The sequence below is a fragment of the Sus scrofa genome, chromosome 1 (assembly GCF_000003025.6).
Source record: "Sus scrofa isolate TJ Tabasco breed Duroc chromosome 1, Sscrofa11.1, whole genome shotgun sequence".
In the NCBI taxonomy this organism is placed as follows: domain Eukaryota; kingdom Metazoa; phylum Chordata; class Mammalia; order Artiodactyla; family Suidae; genus Sus; species Sus scrofa.
In genome coordinates this window covers 33,627,241-33,645,411 of record NC_010443.5, presented here as the reverse complement: position 1 = coordinate 33,645,411, position 18,171 = coordinate 33,627,241, and the positions used below count along the sequence as shown (strand labels likewise).

At 42.9% G+C, this 18,171-nt stretch overlaps 1 protein-coding gene across 6 annotated transcripts in view; it reads right to left on the bottom strand.

The window, feature by feature from the left end:
• The window catches only part of ARHGAP18 (Rho GTPase activating protein 18), a 190,247-nt gene that overhangs the window by 72,569 nt on the left and 99,507 nt on the right, over positions 1 to 18,171 (bottom strand). Inside the window, exon 1 of one of the 6 annotated variants that reach the window (XM_021088437.1) lies at positions 13,658 to 13,899. The exons of 4 other annotated variants lie outside the window; for them this stretch is intronic. In XM_021088437.1, the coding sequence (XP_020944096.1) occupies positions 13,658 to 13,692 (35 nt within the window). In that variant the 5' untranslated portion in view covers positions 13,693 to 13,899. Of the gene's footprint in view, positions 1 to 13,657; positions 13,900 to 18,171 lie in introns of those variants that run through there. One more of the 6 variants, XM_021088433.1, reaches the window with a different exon arrangement.

Below are 18,171 nucleotides of genomic sequence, written 5' to 3'. Positions count from 1 at the left end.
TATCATCAACTATAATGACCAAGTATATTTTAGATGAAGCCATATTTATTGAAGTGTCACCTTTAGAATGGTATGGGAGCTTGGAGATTTAAGCCTACCCCATTCACTTTCTAGATGAGGTAAAGAGACCCCAGGGGTCAATCTTCTTCAAATCTCAACAAAGTGATGGTGGAACCAAGATCAGTATCCTCGTTTCTTCTTCAGCGGCCATTTTATTATACCAAATTGACTAGAAAGGGTAGAATTTACTTTTTTCACGTCCAATGCTCCAGTCTTTGTGAGCTTGTACTGGCACATAGCACAACCCAAAGAGATCTTATGACACAGTCTACAATTAATGTTTTTAAATGACCACTGCACTTATCTAGAGAAAAATACATTTAGCAATCAAAGCATACCTCTTTAAAATGCATGAGAAATCTTTTCCAGTGCATTTTCTCAAACATGGTTTGCCATGCTGGGGCATGACTTCAGATATATCCACACACACACACACACACACACAAAAGCTTTGTTTTCAAGAGGTTTAAATTTTTTTTTAATGTTTTAAAAATTCGCTCTGCTCCGCCATCTATATTATCTCTAGGATGTGGGGAAGGGGTGTTTCTGATGTGTAGATTTTTCTCTTCTTGTCAGTGATATTAAAGAAGTAATCTCTGCCCTAGTGAGATGGTGAAGCTCTTAATACCCTGTAATGGCCTTGTCTATCAGTCTACACTGAATTTGAATTGACTATGAAAAGCTGCAGCCTGTGAATGACCCAAGTCATTTTTCCCCAGGAAGTGAATGCCTACTCTTGTTTCCCTGAAAGCAGTAATTATTAGAAGTAGCTCTGCCACCAGAAGAAAGAAAACTGACAATGACCAAAGGCGGTAAGAAGTTGATTGGAGAGCCATACCACACTGGCCTGCTCTCACTCCCAGGCGGCCTTCGAGTCCAGGGAAAGGATTCCTCCCATCTCCTATCCAACCCAATCACTATCGTTTTCAAAATATGTTAATTTTCACATTTCAGGTAAACTTACTTTTACTCTTTGTATATTTTGCCCTTTTCATGGTGGGGGGGGCGGCAAAATAAAATTTACTTATTATTTCTTTCAGTTTTCTTTTTCTTTTAAAAAAATCACAGTCACCTAACATCTGTACACCACATTGGCGTAGTCTTCAGGGTTAGTGTCTACCCAGTTTTGACAGGCAGCCAAACAATGAGCAAATGAACTGATGACGCTCTATTTACACAACATGGCCCAGGCAAAACTGAGAGGCAAAGCCCACTAGTGACACTGTTGAGAGAGCTTTGAAAACTTGGCTTTATCACTTTTATAGAAAACTGTGGCACATTCGCATGTGACTATCACTAAACGAATAGGGTACAGGCAGCGACCACCATCAGGTAGAGTAGAAAAGAAAGGTGAAAAGGCACAGGACAGAAAGGCAGGTGCGAGAGTCATGAGGCAGCCAAGGTGAGTGTGGAAAATGAACTTCCCTTTTAGGTACAGACATAGGGTGCATAAAGGGGAAATTACAAGCTAACATGGGCCATCAGACACAGGTCTTTCCTATTTTGGAGCCCTGGTTCTGAGTAGAAGTGAGATCCTCTTTGGTCCCTGAGCTTCCCCAACCTCCCTCAGAAGGTAGTTATTCTTCCCCAGTCCGAGAGATGACTCAACCAAGGGGAGCCAAAGGGGAGCCAGGGATCTTAAAGGTCAAAAATATTTTCCAAGACAAGGGTAAAAAGATGTACAGTGGGCTTTGACATAAAATACCAAGATCTTGGAAGACTGGTTCAGAGCCTATCCAATGGAGTTTGCACAAGCACTCCATTCAATCCTCTGTCACTAGGATTTGTCCCCAGCACTTGGATGCACCTGACCCATCTCTTGGCCAGAAGGCCTTCCTCTTCTTGTCCTGATTAGTCAGACAGCCGCCTGGAGATTCAACACCAGCAGCTACTTGGCACTGTGAGCACAGGTGCTCCAGCTGGATCTGCTTCCCAGTTGTCATTACTCTATTTTGTATCCTGGTCCCTTTCTCCATAGGGGGACTGGAATAAAGACATTTCCTCACTTCTTCAGTCACCCCACAGCCCTGACCACATCCTGCACTGCGACACTCACACTCACGTCTCTACCCCTATACTGTATATTCCTTGGGGTGAGAAATTGTAGGATTGTTTTGTTTTTTTTTATTTCTCTCTCTCTCAATCTGGGTGTACCTGGGTTTAGCAATTTGTTTACCATAGCAGATTCTGGTGAATTATTCAGTTATTAATTATGAAATTACTGCTGCCTCTAAAATAATACCTTTTTAATTTCTAAGGTGTTTCTTATTTAATTGCACAAAACTACAAAGGAATAAAATAGGGACATGAAAAGTAGATAATAAAGAAATCAGTCATTAGGAAACCCTAAAAGGTAATTGTTTTATGCTTCGGTAACTCTTGGGTGTTCAGTTTGAAAGTAGGCGTCCTTATGAGGGAATAGAAACATACAAAAGAAGGAGCCAATGTCACATCAGATGGTCATAACACTAAGTCACAAACAAGCTCCGGCACACGGTTTGTTAAGCCCACATTCTCTGGTTCCATCCTGTCAGCTTAATCTCTGAACCAAATTTCTAAATATTTGTTGAACGCCCACTGTATGTTGGGCACCTTATCGGAGATGTCTCTCCAGGCAACCCACTCAAGCCCTGTCGTGAGACAGATTCTAAGTGACACTAACGCTAGGTATGAGTGGAATTTTCCAGTTCCTCACTGAACCAGTGACCCAGACAACTCTCCCACATGGGCCTCTGGGTCATGACTTCTGCTTCAGCCTTGTCCCTGACACGCTTGAGGCCCTGCTGAGGTTCACCTGTCCTTCCTCACAAAGAATTTCACTTCCTGTCTAACTGCCAGCGACCCACTCACCCCCACTTCACCCTCCATTCAATCATTTCCATAGAATCGGATCAATGATTTGAGGCTACCTCCACAGCACCTGCGGGGATCCCTCTCTTCCCTGGACTGCACAGTCCTCCTGGATCTGCCAGAAGCCCATTCGCTCCTTCCTAATGGAGGCTGTTCTTTCCTGAGAGGGAGTCTGGCTTTCTCATGACAATTATCTAATGCCTGGTTCTTGTTTCCCAACAGTCATGCGGTTTCAAAGGTAGTTGTTAGCATCCAAAATTGTCATCAACCTTTTACCCATTTATTTTATTGCTTTTAACAAATCCAAGTTTTGTCTTTTTTGTCTCAGCTGTGCCCTTTTCTTCCTGAGAAATCCATCAAGTTTTCAACACATTTTCTGGGGTGAAATGAAGAAGGGGATTCACTAATGAGGACCCAAAGTCTTCTGTCTTCTCTAATATTCTTGAACTTGTCATTCAAAAGCCCCCTATCATGCCTTCTATTAGCTTAGAATCTCATCATTGCAGTTCGCCAACATGCCTTAAAAATACATGAACACAAACAGATAAATTTTGACCAATGCACAATTCTTTCACATACAAGACTTCACAGTATAACTGAGGATCGAGGATTCAGAGTAAATGTTTAACGGCTGCCAGGAATCTCATTCTGGGTGCTGACTGACTTTAGATCAACACACTACAATTTTCTAATATCCTCATCCAACCCATAAAATAGGTTGCTATAGATTCATGATGCCTGCCATCACAGAGGTACTAACAAAATATTTGTTGATGTAACATGAACCCATGAGCCTTAATATTTTTAAACTTCATATTGGAATAGTGTTGAATATAGCACTGGTTTTACTTATTTTTATGGGCCAAACTCCTGCCCTTCTGTAAGACTTTTATATACATATTAACATCAATTTTCCTGTGCTAATAAAAATGTGGGCACAAGGAAAAGTCAGATTGAAAAAAAAACTTTTGATAATAACTCAAGCTACACACATGGGCACATATTGTGGAAGAGATGCAGACATTATTATTAATCTCTTTTTGGTTCATTGAGATTGTTACAATAAGGTAGGGAAATGCTTGGAGTTCCCGTCATGGCTCAGCTGAAACGAATCTGACTAGTATCCATGTGGACAAAGGTTCAATCCCTGACATTGCTCAATGGGTTAAGGATCCAGCGTTGCTGGGAGCTGTGGTGTAGGTTGCAGACGTGACTTGGATCCCGAGTTGCAGTGGCTGTAGTGTAGGCCGGTGGCTACAGCTCTGATTAGATTCTGATTCCTAGCCTGGGACCCTCCATATGCTGCAAGAAGTGGCCCTAGAAAAGGCAAAAAGACCAAAAAAAAAAAAAAAAAAAAAAAAAAGAAGAATATTATAGACAGACACTAGAAGAAAATGCTAAAAGTGAAAGGATGTCTGTGTTTATATAATACAATAAAAAGAGAGAGGATATACACACTTCTACATCATTTCAATGTAATCCTGGTGAATAGTAATAATAGAACAATTTAAAATAGCAGCAACAGTGTGGCAAATACCTGGGTAGGAAAAAAGAAAGCTGCTTCACTTAGGCTGCAGTGTGTAATTTTATGGATAGCTCCAAATGACCTTCAAATACTATAATGCTCCACTGATAAATACTGAAGGCCAGGAAGTAGTTTTCTAAGCCAGGTGCCATAAGTCAGCTCTCCTGAGGGGACTAGGGGGGGAGGGGGAATAACTTCCAGCTTCTCAAATAATTTACCCAAATTTGGAAAGGATTCATCTGTAACAGTTTCCACTAAATGTGGAAGTCAGTCACAAAGGAGACGATGTGAATGCTACTGGCTAATTTTTTTCATTTAAAATGAGATTTTCCGAGACTGCTTTTTTTCTGAGCTGACTAATACAAGACAGGTGTGGATGCAAGTTGTCTCAAAGATACATGAATTATAAAATAAAACACGGGAAACGAAAGGCAATTTCCAATGGGTAAAATATTGATGGGGGGGCAGATTTCAAGTTTAACCTTAGAAGGGAAAATTGAAATAAAACAAAAATCCCACAAAAACAAGTGTTCTCAGCAAAAGCCACCCAGCTCTGTTCAGAGGACAGGAACAGAGCTCAGGGGGCAGTGACAGGGGCAAGGAATTACAGGAAGCTGCAGGGGATGCAGGGAAGAAAAGCAGAAGGTAAAGAAAAAATATTGGTAAGAAAACAACTAATGCTACTCCTTAGCATTCCCACACCATCTAGCACAGTCACGGACATACTGAGCTCTGCTAAATGCCACCCACAGGTAAATCGAATTCTGTGAGGATTAAATCCCCCAAACTGGAAGTTTATAAGCCTGTCCGAGTTTATGTTTTGTTTTGTTTTCTTTTCTATTCTTTTCTTTCGAGGGCTGCACTTGCAGCCTATGGAAATTCCTGGGCTAGGGGTCGAATCTGAGCCACGTCTGCGACCTACACTGCAGCTTGTGGCAATGTCAGATCCCCCATGGAGCAAGGCCAGGGATGGAACCCACATCCTCATGGCTATTAGTGGGGTTCTTAACCCACTGAGCCACACGGGGAACTCCTCATCCTGTCCTAGGTTATTTCCATCCTGGTTCTCTTAAGAAGCCTCTGAGGAGTTCCCATCGTGGCTCAGTGGTTAACGAATCCGACTAGGAACCATGAGGTTGAGGGTTCGATCCCTGGCCTTGTTTAGTGCGTTAAAGATCCCGCGTTGCCATGAGTGGCGGTGTAGGTCGCAGAGGAGCTGGGATCCCGCGTTGCTATGGCTCTGGCGTAGGCCGGCGGCTACAGCTCCGATTGGACCCCTAGCCTGGGAACGTCCATGTGCCACGGAAGCGGCCCTAGAAAAGGCAAAAAGACAAGAAAGGAAGGAAAGAAAGAAAGGAAAGAAAGAAAGAAAGAAAGAAAGAAAGAAAAAAAAAAAAAAAAAAAAAAAAAAAAAAAAAAAAAAAAAAAAAAAAAAAAAAAAAAAAAAAAAAAAAAAAAAAAAAAAAAAAAAAAAAAAAAAAAAAAAAAAAAAAAAAAAAAAAAAGAAAAAAAAAAAAAAAAAAAAAAAAGAAGGAAAGAAGAAGAAAGAAGGAAAGAAGGAAAGAAAGAAAGAAGGAAAGAAGAAAGAAAGAAGAAAGAAGAAAGAAGGAAAGAAGGAAAGAAGAAAGAAGAAAGAAGGAAAGAAGGAAAGAAGAAAGAAGGAAAAAAAAAAAAAAAAAAAAAAAAAAAAAAAAAAAAAAAAAAAAAAAAAAAAAAAAAAAAAAAAAAAAAAAAAAAAAAAAAAAAAAAAAAAAAAAAAAAAAAAAAAAAAGAAAGAAAAAAAAAAAAAAAAAAAAAGAAAGAAAGAAAGAAAAAGAAAGAAAGAAAAGAAAGGAAAGAAAGAAAGCAAGCAAGCAAGCAAGCAAGAAAGCTCTGAATCTCTAGCTCATTGACCTGTTACTTACATGGGGCAGGAATATTCCCACTTAGCATCTGGTTCCAAAATACCACTCCATGGGGGGAGTCTGAAATTGGTTAGGAAGTTCCCAAGAAGCCAATGTCCTTGAGAGACGCCCCCCCCCCACATCGCCCCCAGGCCCAGGCTGCTGGCACTCTACGTAAAAGGCTGATGTTAAATCAAGGTCCAGCTCGAGGATGTCTACCTCCAGTCTTCCACTGCCCTTCCTCTTGCTCTCTTCTGTTCTCCCCATATATGGATTCTCCTTTCCACCCAGTCCCTACAAAGAAACCATGCAGACAGTGATAATCTCTTTCTTAACCAAAGGTGACCTTTCTGAACACTGCTTTCTGCACGGGGCCAAGGCTCTGCTACCCATGTCCCACCCTGCCAGGAAAGAGAGGTGGAAGAACGAACTGTGGTCTTAGGAGGCTAACACTGCAAACGAGATTAGCCAATGGACCACAGATTGGAGAACAGAGCCTCTGGAGACCAGAACTAAGTTCTAAAAGGAGTAGAAAGGATTAAGAGGACATGGGTCCCCAGAGCAGAAGGTGGTATCTGTGCAGAGCACCAAGGGCCTGGTAGCCAGGAAGGATCAAAGATGAACTTCCTTTACTATTTTGTCCAAGTAATAAACCTTCAGAAAGACCTAGGGTTGTCAGACACTCTACAGGGAAGATGCAAGACTTACAACATTTTCCTGTTCTTTGTTTTTTTCAACTCAGGTATTTGAAAGCCAAGAGTTCCCACCTCATAAAGGACTTCAGTTCTTTGCTGAAGCTGCTTCGATAAACTAAAATACATAGCTTTTTTTTTTTTTTTTTGCTCTTTCTCAACCACACCCACAGCATATGGAAGTTCCCAACCCAAGCCACTTCGGAGACAACGCCAAATCCTTAACCCGCTGCATGACAGCAGGAACTCCTAACACAGCTGTTTTTATTTTTTATTATTTTTTAATAGAACTTTTTTTATTTTATTATTTATTTTTATTTTTTGCTATTTCTTGGGCTGCTCCCGCGGCATATGGAGGTTCCCAGGCTAGGGGTCGAATTGGAGCTGTAGTCTCTGGCCTACGCCAGAGCCACAGCAACGCGGGAGCCGAGCCGCGTCTGCAACCTACACCACAGCTCACGGCAACGCCAGATCCTTAACCCACTGAGCAAGGGCAGGGACCGAACCCTCAACCTCATGGTTCCTAGTCGGAGTTGTTAACCACTGAGCCACGACGGGAACGCCACAGCTGTTTTTAGAAATACTTGTGACTCTCTAAGCAAATGCAACCAACCTATCTAACATCACAGGAATGTCAATTTTTTATATTTAAATTTTATTTATTTTTCTTTTTAGAGCAGCACCTGTGGCATATGGATATTCCTAGGTTAGGCATCGAATTGGAGCTACCACTGCAAGCCGATGCCACAGCCCCAGCAACACCAGCTTGGATGCTGCATCTGCAACCTACACCATAGCTTGCAGCAACTCAGGTCCTTAACCCACTGATGGAGGCCAGGGATGGAACCCCCCGCCTCACAGACACTAGGTTAGGTTCTTAACTCACCAAGCCACAATGGGAACTCCTCAATTTTGTTTTTAAAAAATCATTGTGATGAAATTAATCCATATAATAAAGCATATTTTCCATCTTTAGTGATGAAGGGGACCCTAGAAAGAACAGTGGAACTGAAATACAGTCAACACTTCAGTGCTTCGGTGGATTGCTGCTACAGAGCTTGGGTCTTGCTTGGTAATAAAAAACAGATAACTGGAGTTCCCGTCGTGGCGCAGTGGTTAACGAATCCGACTAGGAACCATGAGGTTGCGGGTTCGGTCCCTGCCCTTGCTCAGTGGGTTAACAATCCGGCGTTGCCGTGAGCTGTGGTATAGGTTGCAGACGCCGCTCGGATCCTGTGTGGCTGTGGCTCTGGCGTAGGCTGGTGGCTACAGCTCCGATTGGACCCCTAGCCTGGGAACCTCCATATGCCACGGGAGCGGCCCTAGAAATAGCAAAAAGACAAAAAAAAAAAAAAAAAAAAAACAAAAAGCAGATAACTAAGCTGTGATTCATACATTCATTCAACAAATACTGGCTCCTCATTAATTGCAACGTAATATACATGTTGATGTCCAAAGCAGCACAGGGCCTCACCTCCAATCCCCGAGAGGCACGGGATAATAGAGGAGATAAAACACGCAGGAAAACAACAATTCGGAGCTGCATCAGCTCCGTGCAAATGCCTGGCGCAGACAGCAGGTGCTACCATGCTCATTCCAGTTAAACAGAGGCAGACACGGAGGCCAGAAAGTGTAAGAAATGTTTGTAGCACAGTAAGAGGAGCTAAGAAGGGCGATTCTAGGCTCTTGCTGTACCTCATTCTAATTTTATAAAGCACTCCCCAGAGCCAACAATGTCTTCCTGCTATTGGATTCAACTTTACTTCCCTCTAATTTAAGCCCATTTCCTCCAAGCAAATAAGAATTAATCAGTGTCCTCTTTATACTAACCCTTTTGCTGGGCATAGTTTTCAGTCAGTCCCTTATTATACCTTGAATTGGCCAACAAATAACATTCACTTCCTTTTTCCTCCTATACATTAAAAAGCAGTGTTTTAGAAATAAACCCTACAGTACACATCCTTAATGGCATCTGAATCATGATACAGGTAGCTGCATATCACCTTATTTTGAAATTTTCCCTTCAGGGGCCTTTTTCAGATTGGTTCTTGCCCTGCAAATGAAACCTCCAAGGTATACCTGCTTGGGCCCAGGTGGGTGGTCCTTGGCACAGATACCAGTTGGAAACCTAATCCTAAATGTTTCTTCTTCCTCATGGAGGAAGTAAACACTGCTCTGAATTGCTCTTCATGGATGGTTCTGCTTTCTTTTTTAAAAAGCTTTGCTAATGATTTGCATTAATATTATGCTAATAAAAGTAAGGGGATGCTAACGAATTCGGTCTCTTCAGTAGTAACTAAGGATCAGAAAAAGAGAGGGAATTTGCATATTTTCATGAACAGAGTGAGCTGACATTTAAATACTCGTCGCCTTTCCTCAAGAAAAATAATAATAATACATGTCGGGCCAGTCTGGGCAGAAGTAATTTCTCCAGTGGAACCATCTAAAACCCAAGTATTTCAAGAGACATTTTGCTTCTAAGCATGAATCTCAGAAGACAAGGATGAGCATTCAAACACAGGGCAACCATCTGCATCATAAATACATTTCGGTTCCTCTCTGCAGAAGGAATTCATTTACTGTTGAAGGCCATTCACTTCCACTTCTGAGTGCTTATTCCTCAAAAAGCTTCCAAGTGTTGTGAGAACAATGATTAAAAGAGGATCTTTCCATCTGTGCTGCATTAGGCTGCAAGACAGCCCCTCCTGCAGAAACAGCTTTTGCATAATTCATTGTGCCATTTTAAACCCTAATCAGTGAATTGCAAGAAGCGATGGAGTGAGTACAGAAGGAAGAGAGACTGACATTTATTGGCTACCTCTGAGGCATTCACCTCATCCTTACTTGGGGTTACTGCTCCTTGAATCATGGTACATATGCCCTCATTTATCTCCAACAGGTTCTCACCCCCACCTCAGGTACTGTCATCATTGTTCGGCCATATTAATGTCCCAAGAAAGAGCACTTCTTAGGTAATTATCACTGGATGGTACAGAAAAGAAGATTCTATTGGAGGACAGAAGAGGCCGGCTTATCTCCAGCTCTACTGTTCACGGTGTGAGCATAACAGAAAACTCACCCTGTAATAATACCTCGAGTTGCTTCCAATTCTAAAAATTATGTAACTCGAATCTGTTCACACTGATTTTTCACATATAAAGTCTTAATTTAGCCAGTCACTTTGCCTAAGTGGTGCATTTTTTTTTAACGGAAGTTGACAAGAGAGTTTTATTTTTGTCTTTTTAGGACTGCATCCATGGCATATGGTTCCCAGGCCAGGGGTCAATTCAGAGCTGTAGCCGGCCTACACCACGGCTACAGCAATGCCAGATTTGAGCCACATCTGCAACCTACACCACAGTTCACAGCAATGCCAGATCCTTAACCCACTGAGTGAGGCCAGGGATCGAACCTGCGTCCTTCATGGATATTAGATTTGTTTCCACCAAGACATGGTGGGGGAACTCCTTGTGATGCATTTTTTAAAGAAAGGGGCCTTTCTGGGTTCCCCACCTACCCCCTCAATAATAGAAGCTTTACTTTGATTTATTAGTTATTTGGAGTTCATTTAAGAATGTACTGGAAAAGGATTTTATGGCTACAAGAAATTTTTCTAAGTGTCTTACGCATCTCGACCTTAAAAAAACTTTTATAGAATCTTAAGCTTTCAACGTAGAAAAATTAATTAAGCAGAAAGTTTTAAGCACTGAGAAACTATGCAGGCAGTAAGGTTAAAGACATAGATTACAAGGAAAATGTTCTCATTTTCCCTTTTTTATCACTCCATAGATCATAGTAAATATATACATACATAAATACATAAAATAGTCTGAGTTTTTATTAACACAGGTGACATACGGTAAAGTTCCTGAGATTTAGTTTGGCAGCTCGGAAAGAATCAAAAGAATCATCTCAAAAGATACTAAAGCTCAGACACTGAACAGTGGTAGCATTTTCATATAAATGATTTTATTTTTAAAACAGTAACTCATAATTGAAATCTTAACCCTAAACATTAAACGCTCGATAGAATATTAAAAAGTACAATTGAGGGAGTGGCAGGAAATCTTCCTGAGTTGTTTTGAATGTGACGATATATTGTTATTTTACAACAGCGCTGTCTAATTGACAAACCCCAACAGTCATTCAAAATTTTCTAGTGGCCAAATTGAAAAAGCAAAAAGAAACAGGTACGATTAATTTTAATGGCACCCTTTAACTCGATACACCCAAACTATGCTCCTTGCAACATGTAATCAATATAAACACCCTGTAACCTATGCTTGCACCACAACTCAGTTTGGATGAGCCACATTTCAAGTGCTCCATCCATGGCTGGGGACTCCTGTACTGACAGCACAGCTGCAGCATGGACGGGGCAGTAGGCAGGTCCTCCTCAGATAGCCCAATATGGACAAATGATGGAATCCCCTACTTCCAACATGTAAAACTGCACGTCTCTTCATCTATAGAACATTTGCCTTTTCAGTGACTCAGCCAACATTTAGGGAAAAGCTACTTTATTCCCCACCAAGCAAAACAATGAGTGCAAGTGTACTTCAGACAAGGTGGGCACAGAACTTGGTAGGCAACAAAAACCTGTGCGATGAGCTTCAAACAATATTGCAAGTGGCAACTGCTGCCGAACACAGATCAGAAACGTCACCAGCACAAAAAAGGAGATTTGGTCACCACTTCATCAAAGGTGATATGAACTAGAACTTGAAGGCGGAGTAGGATTCTGTCAGGTAGAACATGAGGAGAAAAGCATTAAAGGCCGTGGCAACCGTAAGAGCAAAGACACAGAAACAAAAATACACCGTGAGTTTGGGGAACTATGAGTGGACTGATATACACCAAGGCCACTGACTTTCAGGGAGGTGCAACCAGTGGCGGGGCGGCGGGGGCGGGGGGGGGGGGGGGAAGAGAACGGTGTCAGGCTTTGGGGGAATAAAGGCTACAGCCAAGTGTGCTGGACCTTGCTTGTCATATGGAAACCTTGGACTGTGACAGGGGAAGGTTTTCAACAAGCAAATGTCACTCCCAATGAGTGTTTAAGAAACATCCTTTTAAGAGGAATAAATACGGAAACAGCCTGGAGCTATGATGTCCTAGCACAAGGGACGATAAGGATCTGAATCCAGCAGGTATTGATAGAAACAGAAGTGAAGGACAAAGTCGAGAAGCTTTGCTCAAGTAGGCTCAAGTGACCTTGACGTCCAGTTAAAGTAAATGGAAGATACAGAGGAAACCAAGATGATGCCACAGTTTGTTCCTGGACAGGCAAGCAGACGGCCATCACTACCTGGGACAGAGAATACAGAACAAGGCGCAGGTTTGGCAGAGACTGTGATGAGGTCAGTTTGGACCTGCTAAATATAAAATATATTAGCAACCCTTGGGTGACACTGTACACCTATAGTTCACACCCACCTTATATAAGACTCATTTGTCTCTACCTCCATGCCTTAATCAAGAAGACCCTTTGTGTATTAAGTGGGTTCCTGGGGGAGTTCCCACAGTGGGTCAGCAGAAACAAATCCGACTAGCATCCATGAGGATGTAGGTTCGATCCCTGACCTTGCTCAGTGGATCATCGATCTGGCGTTGCTATAAGCTGCGATGTAGGTCACAGACACGACTTGGATTCCCTGTTGCTGTGGCTGTGGTGTAGGCCTGAAGTTGTCACTCCGATTCCACCCTTAGCTTGGGAACTTCCATATGCTGCGAGTGCAGCCCTAAAAAGCAAAAAAAAAAAATTCCTGGGACTAGCAACACTGGCATCAAGCTTGTCAGAAAGGCAAAAACTCAGACCCCACCCCAGACCTTGAAAAGCCCAATTTGCATTTTTCTGGGATTCTCAGGCAATTCCCATGCACATTCAAATTAGAGAACCGGGCTGGAAGTATTTGAAAATCTAGATTAGGAGCTCCTGAAAGACTACAAGGGACTAGAGGGAGGCTAGACCCCAAGAATTAAAAGGATGAGAGTCAAAGAGAGTTTACATCCAGAAAACAAAAAACTTTAAACAAGATAGAACTGTCTGTGTGGTAAGGAGGGTGTCTGTTTGGAAATAAAATAATCATAAAGGTAAACAGTGGTTCTCTCTTATTAAGTACATTAAATAAAAACCAAACCTTCAAGAAGAAGAAGAGGAAGAGAAAAAGGAAGCAAAAGCTTTAATAACAATGGAGAACCACAAAGCTGAATCCACATTAAAGCCACAAAGAACTTCTGTTTATGATTAAGATAAACATGAATGTTCCTTAAGATGCCGAACAATAGATTCATTTGTTGAAAAACAAATCTGATGTGTGTGAAGGCAGAATTCCCTGGAAACGAACCACAGGGCCACTGCTTGCTGGGATAGAGGTGACCAGAACCTGGGAGAGAATCAGAAGGCCTGGATGCTAGGCTGGCTTTGCACCAGGCAGGGCCTCTCTGTCCCCTCTATGGGCCAGTCTCCTCAGCTGAAAAACGAGGGGGCTTGGCAATGAGATGCTCTCTGCTAGGGAGATGTCCAGCTGAGACTGGCTGCGCAGGAAGGTGAGGTTCCTCCGATGCCTCCAAACACTCCCTAGCAACAGGATGAAGACTAACATTCCCCACCCTCGGCCCATCCCAACCGCCGCAACCCACAAGCTCACCCAGCAAACAACTTTTCTGAAGTTTTGTTCAGCATCCAACAGCTGTTTAGAGCTAGTGTCAAGTCCACCACCCAGCCGTCTTCTGTGTCCTCTGTTTCCCAGGCGACACTGACGTCGCTGCCTGGTGTGTGTGGCCACGTACAGGATCAGCAGGCCCAGGCCTGCAACCAAGAGAGTCCCTCTCAGGCCCCGTGAGGCTGCTGCTGCCCAAGGCGGAAGGCCCTCTGAATGCTTCCCGCTAGTTGCCAAAGGATTCAAAACGTGTCTGCATAATTACCATTCCATGTAAAAGCCCTACAGGAGAGGCTTTGTAAAATTTGGCTTGACTGCAGGTCACAGAAGCAAAGCTGGGAAGAGCAAGCTGTGCTTTTATGTGGGGGACAGTGCACATGAATATAAATATGGCAGAAGATCAAAGAGCAGCAGATGAGCACAGGCTGCTCTTTCAGGAGCCAGAGCGGACCAGACTACGAAGGGCCATCAGGGCACAACGCCTGCTTCTTGGCTCCTTGGAGCAAATACTCAGTGTAATCCCACAGCCCTCCTTTTGAAGTGGAGGCAGTTTGTCTATTATCACCCTCTTGCCTTAAATTATGCTCCAATATGCATCTGGAGAGGGGTCTTTGTTCTCCCAGTGCACAGGCCTGCCACGTTAGCACGTGAAAGGGACTAACACATCTTCTCCTCTAAAAAACTCCTTCCTTCACTGCCAAACTGCATAGATGGTTTCCCTTGGGATGGATACCAAATCCACGTGCACAAGGCTTCTTTCTGTTTCACCGTGCAAGGGTTCCCCGACCGCTACCCAGCCATGCATCCAAAAGTTAGCTCTTTAGTTTACAGCAGGACCTACAGCTCCTCCAAGATCCTTTTACCTCTGCGCCGTAATCAGCTGGTACCAGTCAAATTCCAAGAGCCCACACCCACATCACTCTCACATCAAGGTTCAAATAACCGTCCCAACTTTTAATTCAAACACATCTCATTTCCTACCAAGAAATTTAAAAGCCCTAAATCTGCTGGGAGAAGGGGGAAATTCTCCTGCTGTATTTGAAATGTAAATGTTAATTAAATTTGATTTTCATTATCTAGTTGCTCCATTATAAGAATAAAAGGTGCATTTGAAGATTTGCCAGCAACATGATCACAACAGCAAGCCTCTGGGGTAGTCGCCATTATTATCCCCATTTTAAGGATGGGGAAACTGAGGCATAGAGAAGTAAATCAAATGACCAGGAAGGCCAGACTGCAACTTGGGCCGTGTGCTCTACAGGGTAGAAGCCTTTAACACCTGTCCCGAGAAAGGGTAGTTCAAGCTATGATAGAGTTTAAGAGCTGGAATGACCCTAGAGGTCACTAAGTCGCATCATTCTCAACCTGTCTGAGCTGCACAGCAAATCCCCTGCTATTATCAATGTGCTTAAAGACATCAGTGATAAATACAAACCATCCAGTCCCCATCTCTTGTCTCTTTCTCTGGGACAACCCTGGGTTTGCCACTGTTCGTCTGTTTGTTCTAGAGGCAAAGATAAAGCACTGGGTTCAAGTCTGCAGGAGGTCCTGTGCGTCCTTTGTTTCCGAGGCTTTAAGTCCAGCCCTTAATTATTCAAACATGAACGCAGCAGAGTAGAAAGCTAGGTATTTGCCTAATGACATGCAGGTACTAGTCCACAGCGGTGCCAAAGCGCTAGGAAGACTTCCTGATTCTCAGTAAACAGCATAACCAAGGACCTTCCATTAGCACAGATGGTATTATGACAGATAAAACACTTTACTCTTCAACTTTATCACCAGGGTAATAAAGACAGGCAATAAATACTCCTCTATTGATAATTATTTTCCCTCTGTGAACTTTGACAGCCCAACCCACTGATCCTTTGGCTAGTCTAAAGAACAATGAACCCCAGTGATACCACTTCACAGAATCTCCCACAAAGCCCCACTTATTGAAACTTACTCCTTTGGAAAGAAAAGAGCTATTAACACTAAAACTACAGCAGTCACAAACTGGGAGCCTGCTGGCTAGATCTGGCTGGCAGAAATGTTTTGTTTGGCCAGCAGGGTGTTTGAAACATTCTAAGATAGGTTTACCACCTTTTTCTCTGGTAACATGTTTCTCTGGGCTGGCAGCAGGTGCCTGCCCGTCTGAACAGGGGATATACGTCCAGTTTGCCATGGTTCCCACCGATCCAACTTGATTTATGCTACCGGCTGGTCCCTGGGCATCTGGTCTGAGGTCTCCGCTTTATTGCACTAACGTTACAGCATTAAAATAACATGACCCATCGTTTCACACCCATCACCAGCGACTGATAACTGAATTCCGGATCAAAATAAACTGAACCTTATCAAGAAGAAAGTGAATGCAGAAGGATGTGGGGTGGATAGGAAGGAACTGGGAGACTGAGTCTCTTGATTCTGGTCCTTTCTCCATCAGCAAATAGTGGAATTACTTTGATCATGTCACCTATTCTCAATGGATCATGGTCATTTCCTCATTTGTAAAACAGGAAAGCTGGCCGGCTACTGAAGAATTTTTTTGCTACTGAAAAATCTTAAGAGCTCTTTCCTCAATCATGTACAAATACAGGCATTTTCCCAGACAGAGGGTCATTAGCAAAGGGGGAACAAGAAGAACGTTAGGAGTCACATAGACTAGAATTTGATACCTGGTTCCCTCATTTTCCAGGAGATTTTAGACAAGTTATATAACATAGAGCCTCAGTTTCCTCATATTCATTCACTTCCTCAAAATGATTTATTGAGCACCTACCATGTATCAGGTACCGTCTAAGCACTGAGGATGAGGCGGTGAGCAAAAAAGAAAGACCTGTGCTCATGAAGTTTATGTTCTAGTGGTTAGGAGACAGAAAATTAAAATATGTATAATCTGTCGGGTAAAATACGTAAACATGGAATAAATTCAATGGGTTAAGAGGATGAGGGAGAGGAGGGCAGATTATGAGAGATGGGAAGAGAAGATCTCTCTAAGACCTCTGAACAGAAACCTGCAAGAAGTGGGGGACAAGGGAGGTTTAGCCATGCAGATATTTGGGTATAGGCTGTTCCAGGCAAAAGACCCAAGAGTTGTAAAAACTCAATGATGTGACAAGCAGAACTCCTGACAGAGCCTTTGTGATAAGCTTCTTTCCTCTCCATCTTCCTCCTCCAAACATGTGTGGACTTCAAGAGCTTCTGCCCAGCTTGCTATCAGTACCAAACATTGCCAAGCAAAGCAGATCAAGGGTGAGAAAACCTCACCTCTCATTCCATGTTCTGACCATGACAATCTGCACCTGTCAAACTCTATCTAATCACTCGCGATGGAACATGATGGAGGAGGATGTGAAAAAAAAGAATGTATATATATGTACAACTGGGTCACTTTGCTGTATAGCAGAAATTGACAGCACACTGTAAATCAACTCTAATAAAAAAATTTTTTTTCAAAAAAATCCCACTTTTGATACTCAGGTAAGAGACCCAAATCCTTCCTCAACTCTGGAGGAAAATCCTTTCATGACAAAGTATGGAAATGAAAGGTTGTGATCTGCTCTCTTCAGAGGGCAGGAGGAAGAGCACAGAGTTGTTAAAATCAGTCTCTGTGTCTGAAAAGCCTGGACCACCTCCCAGCTCTCTGCCTGTTGCCTGTGCAACTTTGGCCAAGTTACTCAACCTCTCTGAGTCTCAAGTTTTTCAGCTGTAAATTGGGGATCAAGAGTATCTCCTCCCAGAGCTGTGGTAAGACTTGAATGTCCATAAAACACATGAACTCTCCTGGCACAAAGGCAAGTGCCCAAGGATGTGTGTGTGTGTGTTTCTATTAGGGCTTCTGAGTGTGAATTAGACATGAACTCTAGGTAGAAGAGAATTTTATGAAAAGACACCCAGTGGGGGGCTCCCAGAATGCCCAACGGCCAGGAATTATGCCCCCAATCATGGTGTGGATTGGCCCTGGGACACTGCAGTTCACAGCACCGAGGCATGGAGTACTAGTTTATTGCTCTACTTTTCAGCAAGAGGAGAGCTCTGCCTTCCAGAAAGCTTAGGAAGTAGGGAATTCCCCAACCCAGACAGAAGCTCAGATGCCAGGCAGCCCAAAGAATGACAGGTGTCCAGCCACGCCACTATTACACTATAGTTAATCCCTGAATTGCAGGGATTGGGGGTGACGACCCTTGGACCCGCTATGCAATCAAAAATCTGTGTCTCACTTCTCATCGGCCCTCCATATCTGCAGTTTCTCCACATCCACAGTTCTGTTTCTTCATGTTCAACTCACTGCAGATCAGGGAGCATTTACTACTGAAAAAAATCCACATATTAAAAAAAAAAAAAATCCACATATAAGTGGACCTGCACAATCCAAACTCATGTTATATGTATATATACCCTTGGGAGCATCTGCTCGTTTGCTCAAGCTTCTTCACTCCCCAGGAAGGCCCCTGCCCTCTCCAGGCATCAGCCCCATCCTGGAGGCTCCCTGCTCCAGGCAGTGCCTGCTTCCTCCCTTC